The 17,493-nt window shown below is 46.0% G+C and overlaps 2 protein-coding genes and 1 long non-coding RNA gene across 5 annotated transcripts in view; 1 reads left to right on the plus strand and 2 right to left on the minus strand.

Annotated features, from left to right (window-relative positions):
* LAMP2 (lysosomal associated membrane protein 2) overlaps positions 1–4,349 on the minus strand; it is a 38,945-nt gene extending 34,596 nt beyond the window's left edge. For 2 of the 3 annotated variants that reach the window (XM_038588213.1, XM_038588212.1), the window contains exon 1: positions 4,124–4,338. In XM_038588213.1, the coding sequence (XP_038444141.1) occupies positions 4,124–4,187 (64 nt within the window). In that variant the 5' untranslated portion in view covers positions 4,188–4,338. Of the gene's footprint in view, positions 1–4,123 lie in introns of all 3 variants that reach the window. The other variant, XM_038588211.1, reaches the window with a different exon arrangement.
* Positions 4,350–4,863: 514 nt separating this feature from the next.
* Positions 4,864–5,828, minus strand: LOC611215 (eukaryotic translation initiation factor 4E type 2-like). Its single transcript, XM_038588214.1, is given in 2 exon segments — positions 4,864–5,291; positions 5,293–5,828. Coding segments are annotated over 2 exon segments (738 nt in total). The 5' UTR covers positions 5,803–5,828; the 3' UTR covers positions 4,864–5,063.
* A 1,639-nt stretch (positions 5,829–7,467) lies between these two features.
* On the plus strand, positions 7,468–17,005 carry LOC119868232. Its single transcript, XR_005386006.1, has 3 exons — positions 7,468–7,620; positions 10,416–10,597; positions 16,867–17,005. It is a non-coding gene; the product is annotated as an uncharacterized LOC119868232 (long non-coding RNA).
* The last annotated feature ends 488 nt before the right edge of the window (positions 17,006–17,493 follow it).

The following is a 17,493-nucleotide window of genomic DNA, read 5'->3' on the forward strand; positions in this document are numbered from 1 at the left end:
TAAAAATAATTTTAGCATAACCTTGAAATCAAAGTTACCCGTTTAAGGAAAGGTTACAGAAAGATCTCATGCTTACTTTCTCTCTCTTTTAGATCACCTCCAAAAGGAGACAGATTGGTTTTTTATGAAACTCTTATTCTCTTTCTCACCAAGGACTTCCTAGTTCTCCATGCTAACCTACCCTACTGTGGAGGTGTATCTGAAGGGGTACAAGTAAGATACTAGCATTATTATATGGGATTATACATCAGTTAATTGTCTTATAATTATCTGTACAGCTTAGCACTGATCTTGAAGTTCTCAATCCAAAGACACAAAAAATTTCTTGCAAAACGTAATTTAAGGTTCACAGAAGACAAAGGAGACCAAGCGGGTCTAATTTACAGTCATATCCCCAGTGCCCACCAATGAATACCCTCAACAAAAATGTACTGAGGGTTGATCGTTGTACCAGGTGCTGTGCTAAGTGGGCAATGGTAAATAACAGTGCATAAGAATAGTCTTTGCTCTCGGACACTAGTGCCATAGGGGAGTCTTAACTGGCAAAAGTATTTTTAAAAAGAGTTGAGAACAGGCTAGCCTAATAACCCAAGAGTTTGGGAACAACAAGATTTACTCCTATTCTCCAGATGGTCACCTGGCTGGCCCTCCTTGCAATGCTGGGGTCTCTGCTCACCAGGCAATCGATAAACATCTGCGGGAGGGAGGGCTTCCTATCAGTAAAGTACATACTCAGGATATTTATAGGAGGTTTCTCCCACCCAGAAAGGCATCAACCCAGGGACGACTCGGTGGCTCAGCGGTTGAGCATCTGCCTTGGCTCAGGGCGTGATCCCGGAATCCAGATCGAGTCTCCCATATCAGGTTCCCCGCTGGGAGCCTGCCTCTCCCTCTGCCTGTGTCTCTGCCTCTGTGTGTCTCTCATGAATAAATAAATAAATCTTAAAAAAAAACATCAACCCTATAAAAACCAGAAGTCAAACTAGTTGTAAAAATCAATAGCCACAGAATTCTGAAATCTATGATGTCACAAAGAAAAAACACTTAGACGATGATGCTAGGAAATGGTTTTTATCCACTACTCTCTTTATAATGCATCTGTAGAGCTTTGGAAAAATCGTATCGCTTTTCTTCAGAAAGTTCTCTAGTCAGTTATAATTCATTCAAATGAGGAGCATGACTTAATCTCTGTGAAAAGGACCAATACATAACTCCTAAGAACTCTTTCCTATACTTGCCCTAAAGTAGCTATTTTTAAAAAGTTTCCGTGGAGCTAGGATAGTTATAAAGTTACAAAGTGAAACTGGCACAGCTTGAGCACTCAAGCTAATGAGACTATAAATCCAGGGCAGATCCCTCTTCACTGGTACCCAGAACAGCAGCACAAGATTCACAACAGGTACTTTACAAATATTTATTGAGTTTTTAAAAACCCATTCTTGGTATTTTGATATATGAAAAGTGACGTGCCAACCCCACCAGGCAACTGAAGACCAGCTCGATTCTTAAGAGAGAAAACCACATGGAAGGAACCTGAGTTCCGCACTGAACCAACAACTGTCAGGAAAAGCAGCCCAGGAGAAGAGAGGATTTCTAGTTCACTGATACCTTCTAAAAATCTAATCTAGGTACATTATGAACTTTTACTCCCCCCAAACCCTGTTCTAAACCTGGAAGTGGAGGAAATCGATCTTGGAACTCTTCCAAGAAGACGAATCTAGTTAGTCCAGATCAATAAATGGCAAACTAGCAGATGAGCTGACGGGTTCTTTCATGTGCTTCTTCTTGCTTGTTTATTTTCTGCAATGAGCAAGCATAGCTTTTGTAAAAACAAAACAAAAAAGCTTTCATAAAAAAAGAAACAACAAAAAAAATCTAATGACACGAAAGCCAACAAGTAGGACAATTATTATTTTTTTTTTCACTTTCTCTGAACAATAACCGGGTTGTTTGTGCAGATTCAATTGGCAGTGAACTACTGATTAACAGATGCGTTGGTCAGATGAGTTCTAGCCACTGATAAGGTGCTTTTCGTTGTAAACAATCCTCTCTTAGGGTCGCTGGCCCCTCAGTAAGTGCCTGGCAGCAGTGTTAACAACAGCTTCGAACTGTGTTTGAGCAAAGTCTCCAAGGCTTCCTTTCAGAAGGGCTACAGGGGTGTCTCCTGCCCTATGTGCACAGCTGCACTAGATTGGGGAGTCTGAAACGTCTGGTGTCAGGACCCTTTACTCTCTTATTCACATTGGTTTACGTGCGTTATATCTGTCGGTATTTGCCATATTCGAAATAAAAAATAAGAAGTGACTAAAATACAACATCAGAGCCATGAGAGTGGTGGTGATGTCATCACACATTGTGTAGCCTCTGGAAAACTCCACTGTACACTGGTGAGAGTGTGAGTGAAAGAAACAAATAACTTCTTAGTATTATTTTAGAAATAAGTTTTTATCTGACAGGTACCTCCTCAAAAAGATCCTTGAGAAGCACTAGATTAGATCATCAAGAACCCACCCTTCCAGCACTCTCACTCTGGGGCAAGATTGCTCAACTCTAGCACTTCTGACATTTTGAGGTGTAAAATTCTTTGTTGGGGGATGGGGGCACTATGCTATGCCCCGTAGGATGTTTAGCAGCATCCCCAGCCTCTACCCGCTAGATGCCAAAAGCAATCTCCTGTTGCGACAACCAAAAATGTCTCCAGATAGTGCCAAATGTTCCCAGTTTGAGAATCCACTATTTTAGGGTGCTGATTTTATTCTACTGAAATGAGAATTACAGACTGTGTACCTCTCACTGCCCTTTCGGACCCTTAATAAGCCTACTCCCTCCCCTCCCTCCACCACCACCCCCACCACCTGGGTTTGTTCCCCCTTTCTTTTATTTGGTCACAAACAGCAAGCTGGTGGATAGCAACAAGCACAGGATGAATCAGGTCAGGAAGAGACACTCTGGTCAAAGTTCACCTTTCAGGCATTACAGCCCTCAGGGACCCAGTGATCTTTGGGGGAGGGGGGGATAATACAATCAGCCAACATTCATCCAGCCTTTCTTATGACTTGGTAACAACCCAGTCTTTGGCAAGTCACCTATCCTCCTCCTCCAAAAATGAAGTAAAAGGCCAGTTGTGTCACTGAGAAGAAAACGAGCTTCGGAAGGCAGAGGCAGTATACACGACTCAATACTCCACCCCCAAAACCGCACATCTGGGAGGCCCTCCCAGCTGAAATACCCGGAGGTTTCTGGTTTTTGGTTTTTTTGTTTTTTTGTTTTTTAAGGCTTTAAGTTGGTTTGCCTGCTTGTTCTTAATCAGTATCTGGCTGGGAGGAAGTAGCAAAACTGGTAGAAAAGCGACATCTTCAGCACCTCCAAGTCAGATCACTCCCCGCCAAAGTTCCCCCTCATCCCTTTAGTCTCCAGAGGTTAGGTCCGAGTTTTCTCGCCTGTTAATTGCCCCGGGGTCACCTTAGGTCCCTACCCCTCAAAACTCCCAACCACCAAACTCAAATCCGGCAGCGGTCCTCATCTCTCTCATCACCCTTCCTCCACGGCCTCAAATTTCCACCCACACAACGCCCCCCGGCCCTCTCACTGTCCCCCAGACTCTACGGTCATAAGCGCCCCTAACTCCCCACCATTCCCCCAAGGCTCTGCGCGCAGGCGAAGGCGGTTCCCTTCTCTCCCCAATTTTCGCTCCCACCCCATAATTTTCCACCATCTTCAAAACTCTACCCAGATCCTAAGAAACCAGGAGTCTCCCAATGGTCTCTGCCACCCCAGAATCGCCCGTACGTCCCTCCTAGACTCACTCTTTTTAGTCTCTTCCCCAAGTTACTCTTCCTCCCCAGGGCTGCTCCACTCCCCACTCTTCCCCCCCTACTCCCTGGGCGCCCACCCGGCTGGCTTGCCCCGTCCCCCTCTCACGGGCCCTTCTTCCCCGCCATCTCTCGGTCAGGCCTTCCGTAGGTCACGGCTCGCCTCCCCGGGCCAAGCGCCGCCGCCCAGGGTCAGCCGCGCGGCCTGCCCCACGCTCCCTTCCCCCGGACCAGGCTTGCGGCCTGTGGCCTTGGCACTGGGCTCCCCGGGCCCAGGCTGACGGACGGAGCAGGAGGGCCCGACAACTCACCCAGGACAAGGCAGAGCAGAACGAGCCCCGAGCCCGGAGCCGGGGACAGGCGGAAGCACACCATGATTCCGCCAAGCGGGGGGGCGGCGGCGGGGCGGGAGGGGGCGGTGGCAACGGCACAGCAACACCCGGGAAGGGGCTCGCCGACACCGGGCGGGAGGACCGCGGACCACCGAGCGCGGCACTGCAAACGCCAGGACGCGCCGCCTCGGTGCGGGTCATAAGACTTGGGGCGGGGCCCTTTCTTGCGCTTAGCCAATCGCCTCGCTGGAAAGCGGCGCGAGGGGAGGTGATGCAGGAGTCGGTGGGCGGGGCGACCACGCCCTGGCTTTTTGGTTCACAGTCCTTCTTCTGCGCCCAAGAGATAGGTGCGGACGGCTCTTTCTAAGGCTTAATAAGAGAGAGGATTAACTTTTCGCGGGGTGTAGGTAGTAGAGTTTATTTCAGTTCCAACTCATTGAGGAAGAAGAGAATAATTCTGCTGGATTAAAAAGATTGCTAAGCATCATAACGTAATATGAACACTAATAACACGGAATTATTCTACGAACGCCTGTTCCATAAGACGTGTTTCATATGCCCCTGCAGTTCATGTGATTAAATGGACAAGGGAGCGGGTGGGTAGCCTGGTGTCGCGGACAGCCAGAGCAGGACGGCCTTGAGGTTCGCCTAATTGCAATACCCTATTTTTCAGATGGAGAAATTCAACTCAGAAAGAGGAAGAATCTTCTTTATTTTTTTTTTTTTTAGTTTAGCACCATTTATTAAGTGATCTCAGCTGTTGTTGTAGCTGCTGTATATCAGCCTGTTCTTAAAACATAAAATGCTCTTCCAATTCCTCTTGTCCAGGACAGAAGGATCTTCCAGGTAGCACGCCAACAGAACAAGAGACTCCGATGATGCCAGCTTCAATGATGGTGCCATCCAGAGAGGGAGAGGGTCATGGCACATTCAACCGCGGCTTCCAGAGGTTTTGAAAAAGGAGCCTTTGGGGGCCCAGCCTGCCTGGCATTTTGATGCTGTCGGTGTGGGTTTTGTACTCCATAATGGTGTTGGGAGGTAGGTTAAGCACTCGCCGAAGGGTATCCCGGATGCGGGCTGTGGTTGCTTGGTCACTGGCAGTCTTATTCCATATTGAAATAATGTCCTCCTGAAACCGGACAGAGACCCACAGCCCCACAGATCTCCTCCCCAACCATGAACTGTTCCCCCAACATGGCCAGGATGAGATTCTCCCAGCAACGGGATGCCAAGCCCTTCCGCAGTCGAATAATCCACTTGCCACCATTTTTATTTGCATCATCCTCCCACATGGGCTTAATTCCTTCTTTGAAGAGATGGAAGTCACTGTGGCCTGTCAGGTCCCCAGGACGTACCATGTGGCTATAAAACCTCCAGAACTGTTCCACAGAGGCAAAGGAGCCGATCTGTTTGATATTCTGTTCATAGCTCTGTGAGCTGGTGGGACGGCCAGGGGTTCTTCTGGAGTACCAGAAAGTATAGTTGTACTGCAGGGGATGCTCTGCTGGCCCAGGGACAACAGCCTTCCTCTTACTGCTGCCCTGACTTTTGTCTCGTTCCGTTTTTTCCTTCTCACCATCTTTCTGTGTGCTGTTTTCTTCATTCTGATCATGGTCCCCACTGTCATCATCTTTCAATGCGTCGAACTTGTTGTTCATCCTCTCACCGCCGCCGTCGCCACTGCCCAGAATCTTCTTTAAACACAGAAAGAAAATCTATCCTTCCACTTGTTTTTCCTGTGCATATCCACATGTGAATATGCTTTAATGAACTCATACTAGACATACTATTTGGTATGCTTGACAGGTGAACAGATGAAACCTCAGTCAACAAATGAAAGCATTCAAAAACTATAAAAATCTCAAGTTGGGATAAAGCACTAATTCTCAAATGTTAGTGTCCGAAAGAATCATCTAGGGAGTTTTAATATATTTTTTTAAGATTTTATTTATTTATGAAAGACACACAGAGAGAGAGAGAGAGGAGAGAGAGAGAAAGACAGAGACAAAGACAGAGACATAGGCAGAGAGAGAAGCAGGCTCCAGGCAGGGAGCCCGATGTGGGACTCGATCCTGAGACCACGGGTCACATCCTGAGCCAGGGGCAGGTGCTTAACTGCTGAGCCACTCAGGCATCCCCGAGTTTTAATATCATACAGACTCCTATACTTCATCCCACAGAGATTCGGAAACGGTAGGTCTATGGCTGTCCTTGGAAATTGTTTTTTGAACAAACACCCCTGATAATTCTAATTTCTCTGGTTCCTGGACTACACTTTGAGAAACACTAAAAAACAGAGCTCCAAAAGCATCTAATCCAGGAGATCCTAATACGATGTCAAAGGATGAATTTGAGGGGGGTGCAGTTGGGGAGTAGGGGACAGTCTGTGAATCTCCAGAAATTACACGCAACATTTATGTATGTGTATTTTTCAGCAGGGGGGGAGGAGTTATAGCTTTTATTAGTTCTCAAATGGAACCTGTTAGTTTTCCCCAACACCCACCCCAAATATTAAGAATCACTGATATACCATGTCATTTACTTTAATGTGATTAATTCCTGAAAGTGAGAACACTTATTCATGAATGTCTTCATGGGTGGAACTGAGTCATGAGCAGCTGACTTGCTCTATGAGGAACTAAATATACACTACAGTATTAGGCACTGCTTTCAGCAAAAGGTCATTTGACTGTCCTCCCACCAGGCTGACTTGACGGAAACCATGTTCTGGAGAATCCTTGATTGCATTGAGTCCTTAAAAGTTTCCCCACCCACCCTTTCTGATGGACCCTGTCCCTTCTCCCTCAACTGTAAACCACCTAACTATGATGTTCAGCAAAACCCTAAATTCTAGAAGACACAAAAGAGCATAGTGGAAAGAACACTGGCTGGGCTGTCAGGGAAGTTAGGGGTAAGATACCACTTACTAGCACTGTGACCTTGGGCAAATCACTTTGTCTCTTCATATATATGCTGCCAAAGTGAGCACAAGTCACTTCATCTCTTCAACTTCTGTATTGTGAGACTACGGCTGTTTCTCAGTCCTGGCTGCATTAGAATAACTTGTGGGATTTTAAAACTAGTGTTGCCCCTTGATCCTATCTCTGGAGACTCTGATTCAGTTGGTATGATGCGGGACCTGGGCATTGGATTTTTCTCAAAACTCTCCAAGGCAATGTTCATGGGCCACAGACAATCTCTAAGGTGGTTCCAGCTAAGATTCTCTAAGAATAAATGCTCACTTATTTCAAAGATAAGGAAACTGTTGCAATTAGTCAAACATCCAGTTTACTCAATTGTTGCCCTTAACATTCTGCAGATGTCATCAAATTAAAAAAATGGAACACAGTGAGACATAAACAGCCTGATAAGCTAAACCTCCTCATCACAACCTTTTCCCCTGACCAAAAACAAACATGGATTCCCTGACTGGAACTCCTGAGACAGAGTGATGTTTTGAAGTGGTAAATCAATTGGTGAGTATCTTGTTAGAATGAATAGATTAAACATTCTCAAGTCTTTGGTCTGAGCTTCCACACTCACAATTGTTTGTGTGAAATACTGAAAATGACTCCCTTCTGTAGGCAGCATCCCAGGACCCCAGCCCAGCTGAAGGAGCTTACCCCAAACTCTTCTGTATTGAAGGCAGATCTGTATGGGGGACTAGCATGCATGTCTGAGAAACTCTGTGAGGCCCCCTCCCCTCTGAGCTTCACATCCGGTGACTTGAGTTGCTACAGCTGCATCCAGAGTACTTTTATGTGCACTTCCTCTCCTGCCATCCTGCATACCTCCCCCATGTACAAAAATTCTCAGCTCACCCACTCCCCACCCTCTACCCCCATAGGTAGTTTATGACTCTTCTTAAAAAGTTTTTATTGGGGATCCCTGGGAGGCTCAGCGGTTTAGCGCCTGCCTTTGGCCCAGGGCGTGACCCTGGAGTCCCAGGATCGAGTCCCGTGTCGGGCTCCTGGCATGGAGCCTGCTTCTCCCTCTGCCTCTCTCTCTGTCTCTCATGATGAATAAATAAATAAAAATAAAAAGGTTTTATTTATTTATTCCATTAAGTAATCTTTACATCCAACATGGGGCTTGAACTCACGACCCTGACTGTCAACTGAGCCAGCCTGTTTATGACTCCTTTTTTTTTAAGATGATTTTTTTTTTTTTTTTTTATTTGAGAGAGAGAGCGCGCGCACGTGTGCAAGCAAGCAGGAGAGGTGCAGAGGGAGAAGAAGAAAGCAGACTCCTCTCCTGAGCAGGGAACCTGACGTGGGGCTCGATCCCAGGACCCTGAAATCATGTCCTGAGTCGAATGCAGACACTTAACAGACTGAGCCACCCAGGCACCCTATGACTTTTTTTTAAAGATTTTATTTTGGGGATCCCTGGGTGGCTCAGCGGTTTGGCGCCTGCCTTCGGCCCAGGGCGTGATCCTGGAGTCCCGGGTTTGAGTCCCATGTTGTGTTCCCTGCGTGGAGCCTGCTTCTCCCTCTGCCTGTGTCTCTGTGTCTCTCTCTGTGTGTCTCTCATTAGTGAATAAATAAAATCCTTAAAAAAATAAAATAAATAAAAGATTTTATTTTTAAGTAATCTCTATGTCCAATGTGGAGCTCAAACACACAACTCTGAGATCAGGAGTCGCACACTCCTCAGACTGAGCCAGCCAGGTGTCCCTATGACTTATTTGAACAGCTTTGAGAGCTCATGACTTTTTGGCCAGGGAGCAGGGAATCGCTGGCAAACACATCCCTACGTGTGAACACTGAATGGTGTGAGAAATAATGGTCCTGTCAGATTTGATAGATGATAGATAATGAAATGTGCAGGTCAGAGGAAGGAAATGGATGTAAAGATATAGAGATTTAGAATGGGAAAGTGATAAGCGTTTATGAAATATAGGGGAGGGGCACCTGGGTGGCTCAGAGGTTGAGCGTCTGCCTCCGGCTCAGGGTGTGATCCTGGAGTCCCAGAATCGGGTCCCACATGGGGCTTTCCACAGGAAACCTGCTTCTCCCTTGGTCTATGTCTGTGTCCATCATGAATAAATACATAAAATCTTTTTTAAAAAGATATTTATTAAAAGCCATACAGCTTTACTTCATACTTTCAAGTGGCTGCTTAATATTTGTGTAGCTATATCGTAATTCATAAAATACAAACATGCTTAAACCTCTCCTTTCAAACAAATCCCTAGATCTGTCTGCAGCATCACCTTGTGGTTCACCTAGGAATTGCATCACAGAACAACATCAATATAAGGGAATTTTCTTTTCTTTTTTAATATTTTATTTATTTATTCATGAGAGACACAGAGAGAGGGAGGACCCTGGGATCACGCCCTGAACCGAAGGCAGACGCGCAACCACCAGACAAACCACCCAGGCGTCCCAAGGGAATTTTAATAAACCATTTAGACTGAAGTCGCTGTTTTGAAACTCGGAAACTTAGCACAAGGTAAATATTGCTGGTATGGCCAGAGCAAAGTGGAGTCCAGCAGCTGTGATGCTGATGTGGTTTTTTGGGACCCATCCACTCATTACATTGTCATGCAACCTTCGGACAATAGTTCTTGCTTTGCGCACCCGTTATCCCTCTCCACGCCCAAATGAAGCATCTCCCCTGTGCCCCTCACCCCGACTTGGAGGAGACAAGAACACAGTCAGCTGATGGCAAGAAGTTGCTTCTTAGAAGAGGGTGAGGTTAGAACACTAGCTGATCCCCTGTGTGTATCGCTTTACTCTGTTAGAGAAGCGCGGCAAAGCCTAATTGGTGGTGATGAAGCGGGGCTCTGGCCTTTGGACTGCCTCTGACTCCCGCTTCTCCCTCCTCCCAGTCGTGTGACTTCTGGGCCTCAGTTTCCTCATCCATAAAAAGGGGGTGATAACAGTAGTATCTATTACATAGAATCATCGTAAGGACTAAGTGTGAGGTATGTGGGAAACGCTCACATATAGAAAGGAACTAACAAACATTTCCAATACCGGGATTAGTAGTGGTCATTATTGTGTTCCCTTCCCTCCCTGTCAGGCTGTCACAGACCTAAGGAAGTTCTCACTGGTGCTCTCTGATTGAGGGAGGGCCATTGCTATCCTTCAAATCCTAAAATCCCTTTTATATAAACGTAATATATGTCCAGTAATGAATATCTGTACAACACTGCTAAGCATGAAGAAAAACGTTTAGAAAGCCTATAGTCCTCCTTCTGCCGAGAACATTCCTTCTCTTCCCACTTCCTCCAACATCAGGCTGGCTTCTGCTTCTCCTTCAGGTGACATGACTTTCTCCAAAGAAACCTTCTTTTAATCAGCCACAGCGGAATTGGCGGGGGGGTCACCAACGTGCTCCCCCAATACCCTGGACTTCCTTCACCACGCTGCAATTGCCACACAGTGGCTGTGAGCTTCCTGAGGGCAAAGACCAGGCCATGTTTTCCATCAATCTCTTCTCATAGTAAGTGCTCGGAAAATGTATATTGAATTAATGAATGAATGACAGATCTAAGAATAGGTTTCGGCTTTTGGAGACTATGTGATCTAAGTGCTGAGCTGGAGGAATGGTCTCCTCGGCAGAATATTTCCCCAGGTTTTTCCATCTGAGTCACATCAGGGAAAGTGACAGGCTGTGTGCCTTCTTTCCCCTAGACTGACCTGCTGACCATTGGCAAATGTCTGGCTTCCACTTCCACCACTTTCTCTTTGTCTCTTTGTCTCTTTGTCTCTCTCTCTCTCTCTCTCTCTCTCTCACACACACACACACACACACACACACACTTATGTCAGCCTTATTTCTATCTCTCCCGTGATCTCCACATTCTCTTTCAACCAACAGATCACGCAGGCCAGTAGTCCCAGGACAGAACAACCCAAAAAACTGTGAAATGATGTATCGCTTAGCAGATCATGTCACATTTCCCTTCCTTTGCAGGAGGGGTTTGGAGGAGGGGCTTCACATTCAGAAATCCTTAACCCCACTTTGTGTCTCCGTGATGTTGATAGCCTGACTCTGCCCATATAGCTGGGAAGGCCTCGGCCAGCTCTTCTGCAAAGAGGGCGGCCTCTTGCTGCAGACTCCTGCTTTGGAACGATGGATGTTTTCAAATCAAAGAGCCCTTGTCCGCTTCAACCTTTTCTTTTTGCCCAGGGAGCTCAAGTTACTTGCCCAAGTCTGCAGCCAAACAGGCACCAGAGCTCTCACCTCTGTTCTTCTTGTCTGGGGCTCTATTCTCGGTTAGCTCCCACCCTGTGCTCTAAAAGGCCCCATTCACGAAAGTGTCCTGACAGTGAGAGAGGCCAGGAACACACGGAGGGCGCCGGTCGGTGCGGCTACGGAATTAATCAGATGGAGCTTAGCACTCTTAGGGTCTGCACTGTGTGCGTTTCCCAGAAACTGCACTCTTCCAGATGTTTTCCAGCTGACTGTCCACCTAAGCACTGGCTGGCTTTATGGTGAGGCTTTAAGGAAGACAGTCCATTGGCCAGCCCCTTCATTAGGGCTCTAACAGAAGCCGAGAATAATAATGAGCGTCACTTGATTCCATCCCTTTCTTTCCATCTGCATTTCTCCATCCTTTCTTCCCAGACACAGTGGTTCCTGTGAGCCAGGGTGGCTTCCTGGGGTAGACGCGTCTACCTGAAGACCTGTAGAGCAGGATGAAGATGCCAGCCCTCCAGATAAAGCCTAAATGATGGGCTTCAGCCCCCGCTGAGGTTTAACCATAATGTCACAGCTGGCCCCCTGCTCACACCGAAACTTCGCTCACTCTGCTCAGCATACAAACCAGGAAAGCTGGTTTCTGATCCCAGTTTGGCCACTAATCACTCTGTGGCCTTTTGGGCCACTTAATCTCTGTGGCCACTTAATCACACTTTACTGTCTGAGTGTTTAAACTACGTCAGTGTTTCTCAAAGTGTGTTCCATGGAGTCCTTGGGTTCAGGAGAAGGATCTCAGAGTGAGTAGGGAAGACAATGGCTTCGGTTTTCTTTGTTTTAGAGCATAAATTTTTGTGGCTCGGTGGCTACAAAATTACAAGAAACATTGGACGAGAAAACTGTCATGTTCACTTTCAGTTGTAATAGTATAAAATCCTAGGTTCTTTCCCAGTTTCCAAAATGCACCTGTCTTATAATGAAAGATTCTGGTGGGTTTTGTTCTAAACATAGAAGCTCAAATGAGAACACTCAAAGAGCACATCCATGGCACTCCTCTAGAATCATCTCTAAGCTGGTGACACCCAAAGGATGCTGGCCCATCCTGTATGCCAGGGACTGTTGTGATGTACTAACATGTGTGATACATTTACTATCTCGTGTTGTTCTCATGGCAACTCTATAGAGTAAGCACTGTTATCTCTGTTTTACAGACGAGGAAACTGAAGCACAGAAAGTTTAAATAACTTGCACATCTTTGTCAGTTTGAATTGCTATACTGAGTTATCATAAGTTTTCATTCATTTAGTACAAATGTTCATTATGTCTATGGCAGACTCGGCTTGCTGCCTATCAAAGAGTCATTCTCCCTACTTCCTTAGTGACACAACCTGATTACATTACAGGTGACAGTGTGTTCAGCTGTAAGAGATGAATCACAATTGCTTTACGCCAGCCATGCAAGCCTTTGCTAGTGATGGATATAAAGGTGGCCAGTGACCTAGTTTTGACTAACGGCACATGAGGAGGACCCTCAAGGAACTTCTGAAAGAGATTTTTCCTCTCTGAAAAAGAGACGCATATGAGAAAGGCCTGCACCAACCTATTCCTTGAGATACAAGGGTTAGGAAGCAATGAATGGTGCAGTGGCAGCCATCTCTGAACCATGAGGGAAGACATTCTTATACTGTGGATGTCAGAGCAAAAAAGACAAAAATGTTTTTTTAAGGTTTTATTTATTTATTCATGAGAGACACACACAGAGAGAGGCAGAGACATAGGCAGACGTTGAAGCAGGATCCCCACAAGGAGACTGATGCAGGACTTGATCCCAAATTCTGGGATGACACCCTGAGCTGAAGGCAGACACTCAACCACTGAGCCACCCAGGTGCTCCAAGACAAAAATATTTTTAATATCGTTGAGTTGCTACACAATCCCCTCTGGGACTGCCCTCCTCCCAACTTCTTGTTAAGTGGGATAATAAATGTCCATATAAGCTTAAGTCACTCTTAGTTGGGGAATTTAATTGCTTGAGTTGAAGTCATCTAAATTAGTATCCTTCATCCAGGAAACTGTCCTTCTGTTTCACCATCAATCCAGGTCTTGAAATGTTTTCGAGATGTAGCTCAAACCCTATCTGCAGACCTCATCAACCTCTTTCTGTTGAGGTTCTGAATTAGTGTTTACCATGTGTCCTACAGTTCAGTATTTCATTACGATGAGGTTTTGTGAAACTTTTCACTCCAGTTTCTCTCAGGTTCATTTTGACTCTCCAACTAGACTAAGTTCCTTGAGGAATGTGCCTTCTGCTAGCTTATTTATCACCAGCACTGCCAGCAGTACCTAACACTGTGCTGTACATATGGTAGTCATCAAACTTCTTTGTCTGAATAAAAATGATGGCAATAATTATCGAAATTTTTAGCACTAAGAGGCACCTCGTGTCTCTCCTCACGATAAGTTCACTTTTACTCTAGGACAAGTAACTCAAGTCCAAAGTAAACGGGTGACATTTTATGAGCTCAGGGCATTTTCTTGAGATTTGACAAGTTCTTAAAGATTATTTGACTCTCAAATCTATACTGTAGAACCTAGAAATTGGTGTCTCTCTGAAATGGCTGTACATTAGAACCACCTGGGGAACTTTTTTAAACACACAGATACCAGGGTCCCAACCCAGAGATTCTGACTTCATAGGAGGTGTGATCTGGGCAGGAGAGGTTTTAAGAGTTGAGACCCACTGCTGTAGATGGCTGTGTTGAAGTCCTAAAGCAGGGTGCTTAAACTCTAGTGTCCATAAGAATGACCTCTGGTTTAATGTCAAATGAGGATTCCTAAGCCTCACAACTGGAGAATCTGAGTCTGAGTTGGGCCCAGGGGTCTGCATTTGGAGAAAATAGCCAGGTGAGTCAGATGTATGTGGTTTGTGGGCTACATTTTATAATCAGAAAATTCTGTGGCCCATTTTTTACTTGCTTAAAAGTACACTTTTAACAGAATATTTATCTGTAGCTGTTATAAATCAGATAGGGGAAGGAGCTCCTGGATGGCTCAGTCGGTTGAGCATCTGACCCTTGATTTCATCTCAGGTCAGGACCCCAGGATCCTGGGATCAAGCCCCACCTTGGGCTTTGTGCTCAGCACATGCTCTCTTGCTCTCCCTCTCTCTCAAATAAATAAAATAATCTTTAAAAAAAAAAGGAGAGAGAAAGCTCAAGTCAAAGAAAGTGATAGCCCAGTGGATTCTTTTTTTTTTTTCTAAGATTTTGTTTATTTATGAGAGAGAGAAAGAGCACCCAATGCAAGCAGGGCAGAGGGAGAGGCAGGCTCCCCGCTAAGCAGGGAGCTGGATGCAGGATTCGTCCCAGGAACCCGAGATCATGACCTGAGCTCAAGGCAGATGCCCAACTGACTGGGCCACCCAGGCGTCCCATCCCAGTGGATCCTGGCCCAGAGTCATATATTCGGTTCTGGATACCACAGTTTCAGGACACTAGGGAGTCTCCAGCGAAGGGAGACCAGCGTGGAGAGGAACCGGGAAATCCCATGGCCACATGCACTCAGGCTGGACGACAGAAGTCTTCTGGGTTAGTCTTCAAATACCTACGGGGCAGACACGGGAGGAGACAGACGGTTCTCTGGAGCTGCAGAGGGAAAATGGGAAGGTTAGTTTGGAGTTAACGAGGAGCCGGTTCAGTAGGAAGACTTTCTAACAGTAAGACTTTAATAAGTACCAACTCCTAATGACTTGTTTTGAGCTGCCGTCCGAGTTTAAAAAAGAGAAGCTGAATGAGCATTGGTCCAGAAAATGCTGAATGAGTTTCAGCACTCGAAGAAAAATTAGATAAGATGACCTCTCAGCGCTCCATCAACTGGATGCTGCAGCTTGCAGAAATACCTTGGTGCCTCGGGAGTTGTTAGGGTAGGGAACTTAGAATAAACGGAAATGCAGAGGACGGTGGTATCATAAAGGAAAGGGACCACAGGGTAAGGAATGCGGGCAGCCTGCAGAACTAGAAAGGGCAGGGAAACCTCTTCTTCCGCAGAGCCCCCAGAGGCAATGCAATCCTGCTGACGCTTTGATTTGGGGACTTCTGGCCTCCAGATCTGTAAAATAATAAAGACGTGTGGTTGTACGCCAAGTTTGTGGTGATCTGTCAGAGCAGCGATAGAAAACTAATAAAAGGGCAGCGCGGGTGGCTCAGCGGTTTAGTGCTGCCTTGGGCCCAGGGCGTGATCCTGGAGACCCGGGATGGAGTCCCGCGTCGGGCTCCCTGCATGGAGCCTGCTCCTCTCTCTGCCTGTGTCTCTGCCTCTCTGGCTCTGTGTCTTTCATGGATAAATAAACAAAAATCTAAAAAAAAAAAAAAAAACCAACAACAAAAAGAAAACTAATAAAACCACCTCCGTATGAAAGACCAGCAGATTTTAGGGAAGGAGAGGTGGGTCCCTGGGCATTTGGCCACTGAAGTTGGCATTTATAAGATTTTTTGGGGAAATGTAGTTTGTCGTTTGGGGGTTTGGGTTGGTTCATTGGCTTCCTTTGCCACTTAAAAATCCCGGAATAAGAAGAGCAGATGCCAGTTTTCGATGGTCTCCAGACAGCTTTCTTATCTGGCCCTCCAGAAACCTGCAAGTCTTGACAACGATCGTGGGGCAGTTTGAGGGCGCGGCTCTGTTTCATGTGCCCTGTCCACCCTCCCCACACCTTGCACCCCTCAAGTTCTGGGAAGCCCACCGGGAACCTCCATCTGATAACTTTCTAACTCAGCAGCTGCTCATACCTTCGATCTGCCACGTGGGTAGAGTTCTTTTTCATCCTTGCTAACACCTTGCTTTGTAATGGGGTATCTAGCCATTTACTCATTTAAGCAATAAACTTTGCTCCTCTCCATGCACGTTAGCTGATTGCTGTTTGGATACAGTCCCACTCCAGGACTTTATCCTGGCTGTTTGCTCCAGAACGTTCTTTCCTCAGATATCCGGATGATGAACTCTCTTATTTCCTCCAAGTCTTTGCTTATCTGCCACTTACTTTTTTTTTAGATTTATTTATTTATTTATTTATTCATGAGAGAGAGAGAGAGAGGCAGAGACACAGGAAGAGGGCGAAGCAGGCTCCCCATGGGGAGCCCTAATGTGAGAGTTGATCCCTTGATCCCGTGACCCCGGGATCATGACCTGAGCCAAAGGCAGACACTTAACCGCTGAGCCACCCAGGCGTCCCTGTCTGCCACTTTCTTAACGGACCCTACCGTGACTACCCTACTTAATATTCACACACACACACACACTCAAATATTCACACACACACACACACACACACACACACTCCCTTTTCTTGCCCATTTTTTCACAACACCTGTCTTCTCCTAACATAAAATACGACTTCTCTATTATGTTTATTGTTTAGGGTCTGTCTTCCCCCCATTAAAATGCTAAGGACACAAAGTGCTGGAATTTGTATCTTTTATGTTCCCCAATAGAGCCTAAGCACCAAGAATAATTCCTGGAACATAGTAGATACTCCGTTGAATGAATGAATTAATTCTCCTCTGTGCTCATGCTAGGCCAGGTCCTGGGGAATAGCCATAGAAGAATACGAGCTTGCATGACTTATGATCTGCCCACCAGTACCGCACACAGGTTCGATTTCACTTCGGCTAAGCTGTAAACACTTGGGGGCACGTCCACTTTCTTACTTCCAGCCAGTCCCCAGGTACTCAGCCCCGTTCCCCCACTCCTCAACACATTGCTGTTCTAGTGTTGCCCATTCGCCCACATTTCTCTCCTCTATTCAGTGGAAAGGAATGAGTGCAAAGGGAGTTAAATCACTCCTTTCCACAGATCTAGGTTCTTATAGATGCATTAAAGTGCTTTGAGAAAAGCACAGAAGATGTTTAGAACAATAGTTTTGGGGGTTGTCCAACATACATTTGTAGGGAAACCTCAAACGACTCCCAGACTTCAACAAAAGTTCAGGTGTGCTTTGCCTTCCATAAACCCAATACAGGAGAGCTCAAAGACTTATGAAGGGGAGCAGAATACAATACCCCAAAGTGTGTGTCACTTTGGCATGTGGAATGTTTTGAGCTGAAGACAATTAAAACCCAACAAGCTCAGGAAAAGCTTTCTATCTCCCCCGTAACCGCTTAAACGAATTTAGATAGGATGCCTGTACCAGGAAGACAGCTATT

The sequence above is a fragment of the Canis lupus genome, chromosome X (assembly GCF_011100685.1).
Source record: "Canis lupus familiaris isolate Mischka breed German Shepherd chromosome X, alternate assembly UU_Cfam_GSD_1.0, whole genome shotgun sequence".
NCBI classification, from domain to species: domain Eukaryota; kingdom Metazoa; phylum Chordata; class Mammalia; order Carnivora; family Canidae; genus Canis; species Canis lupus.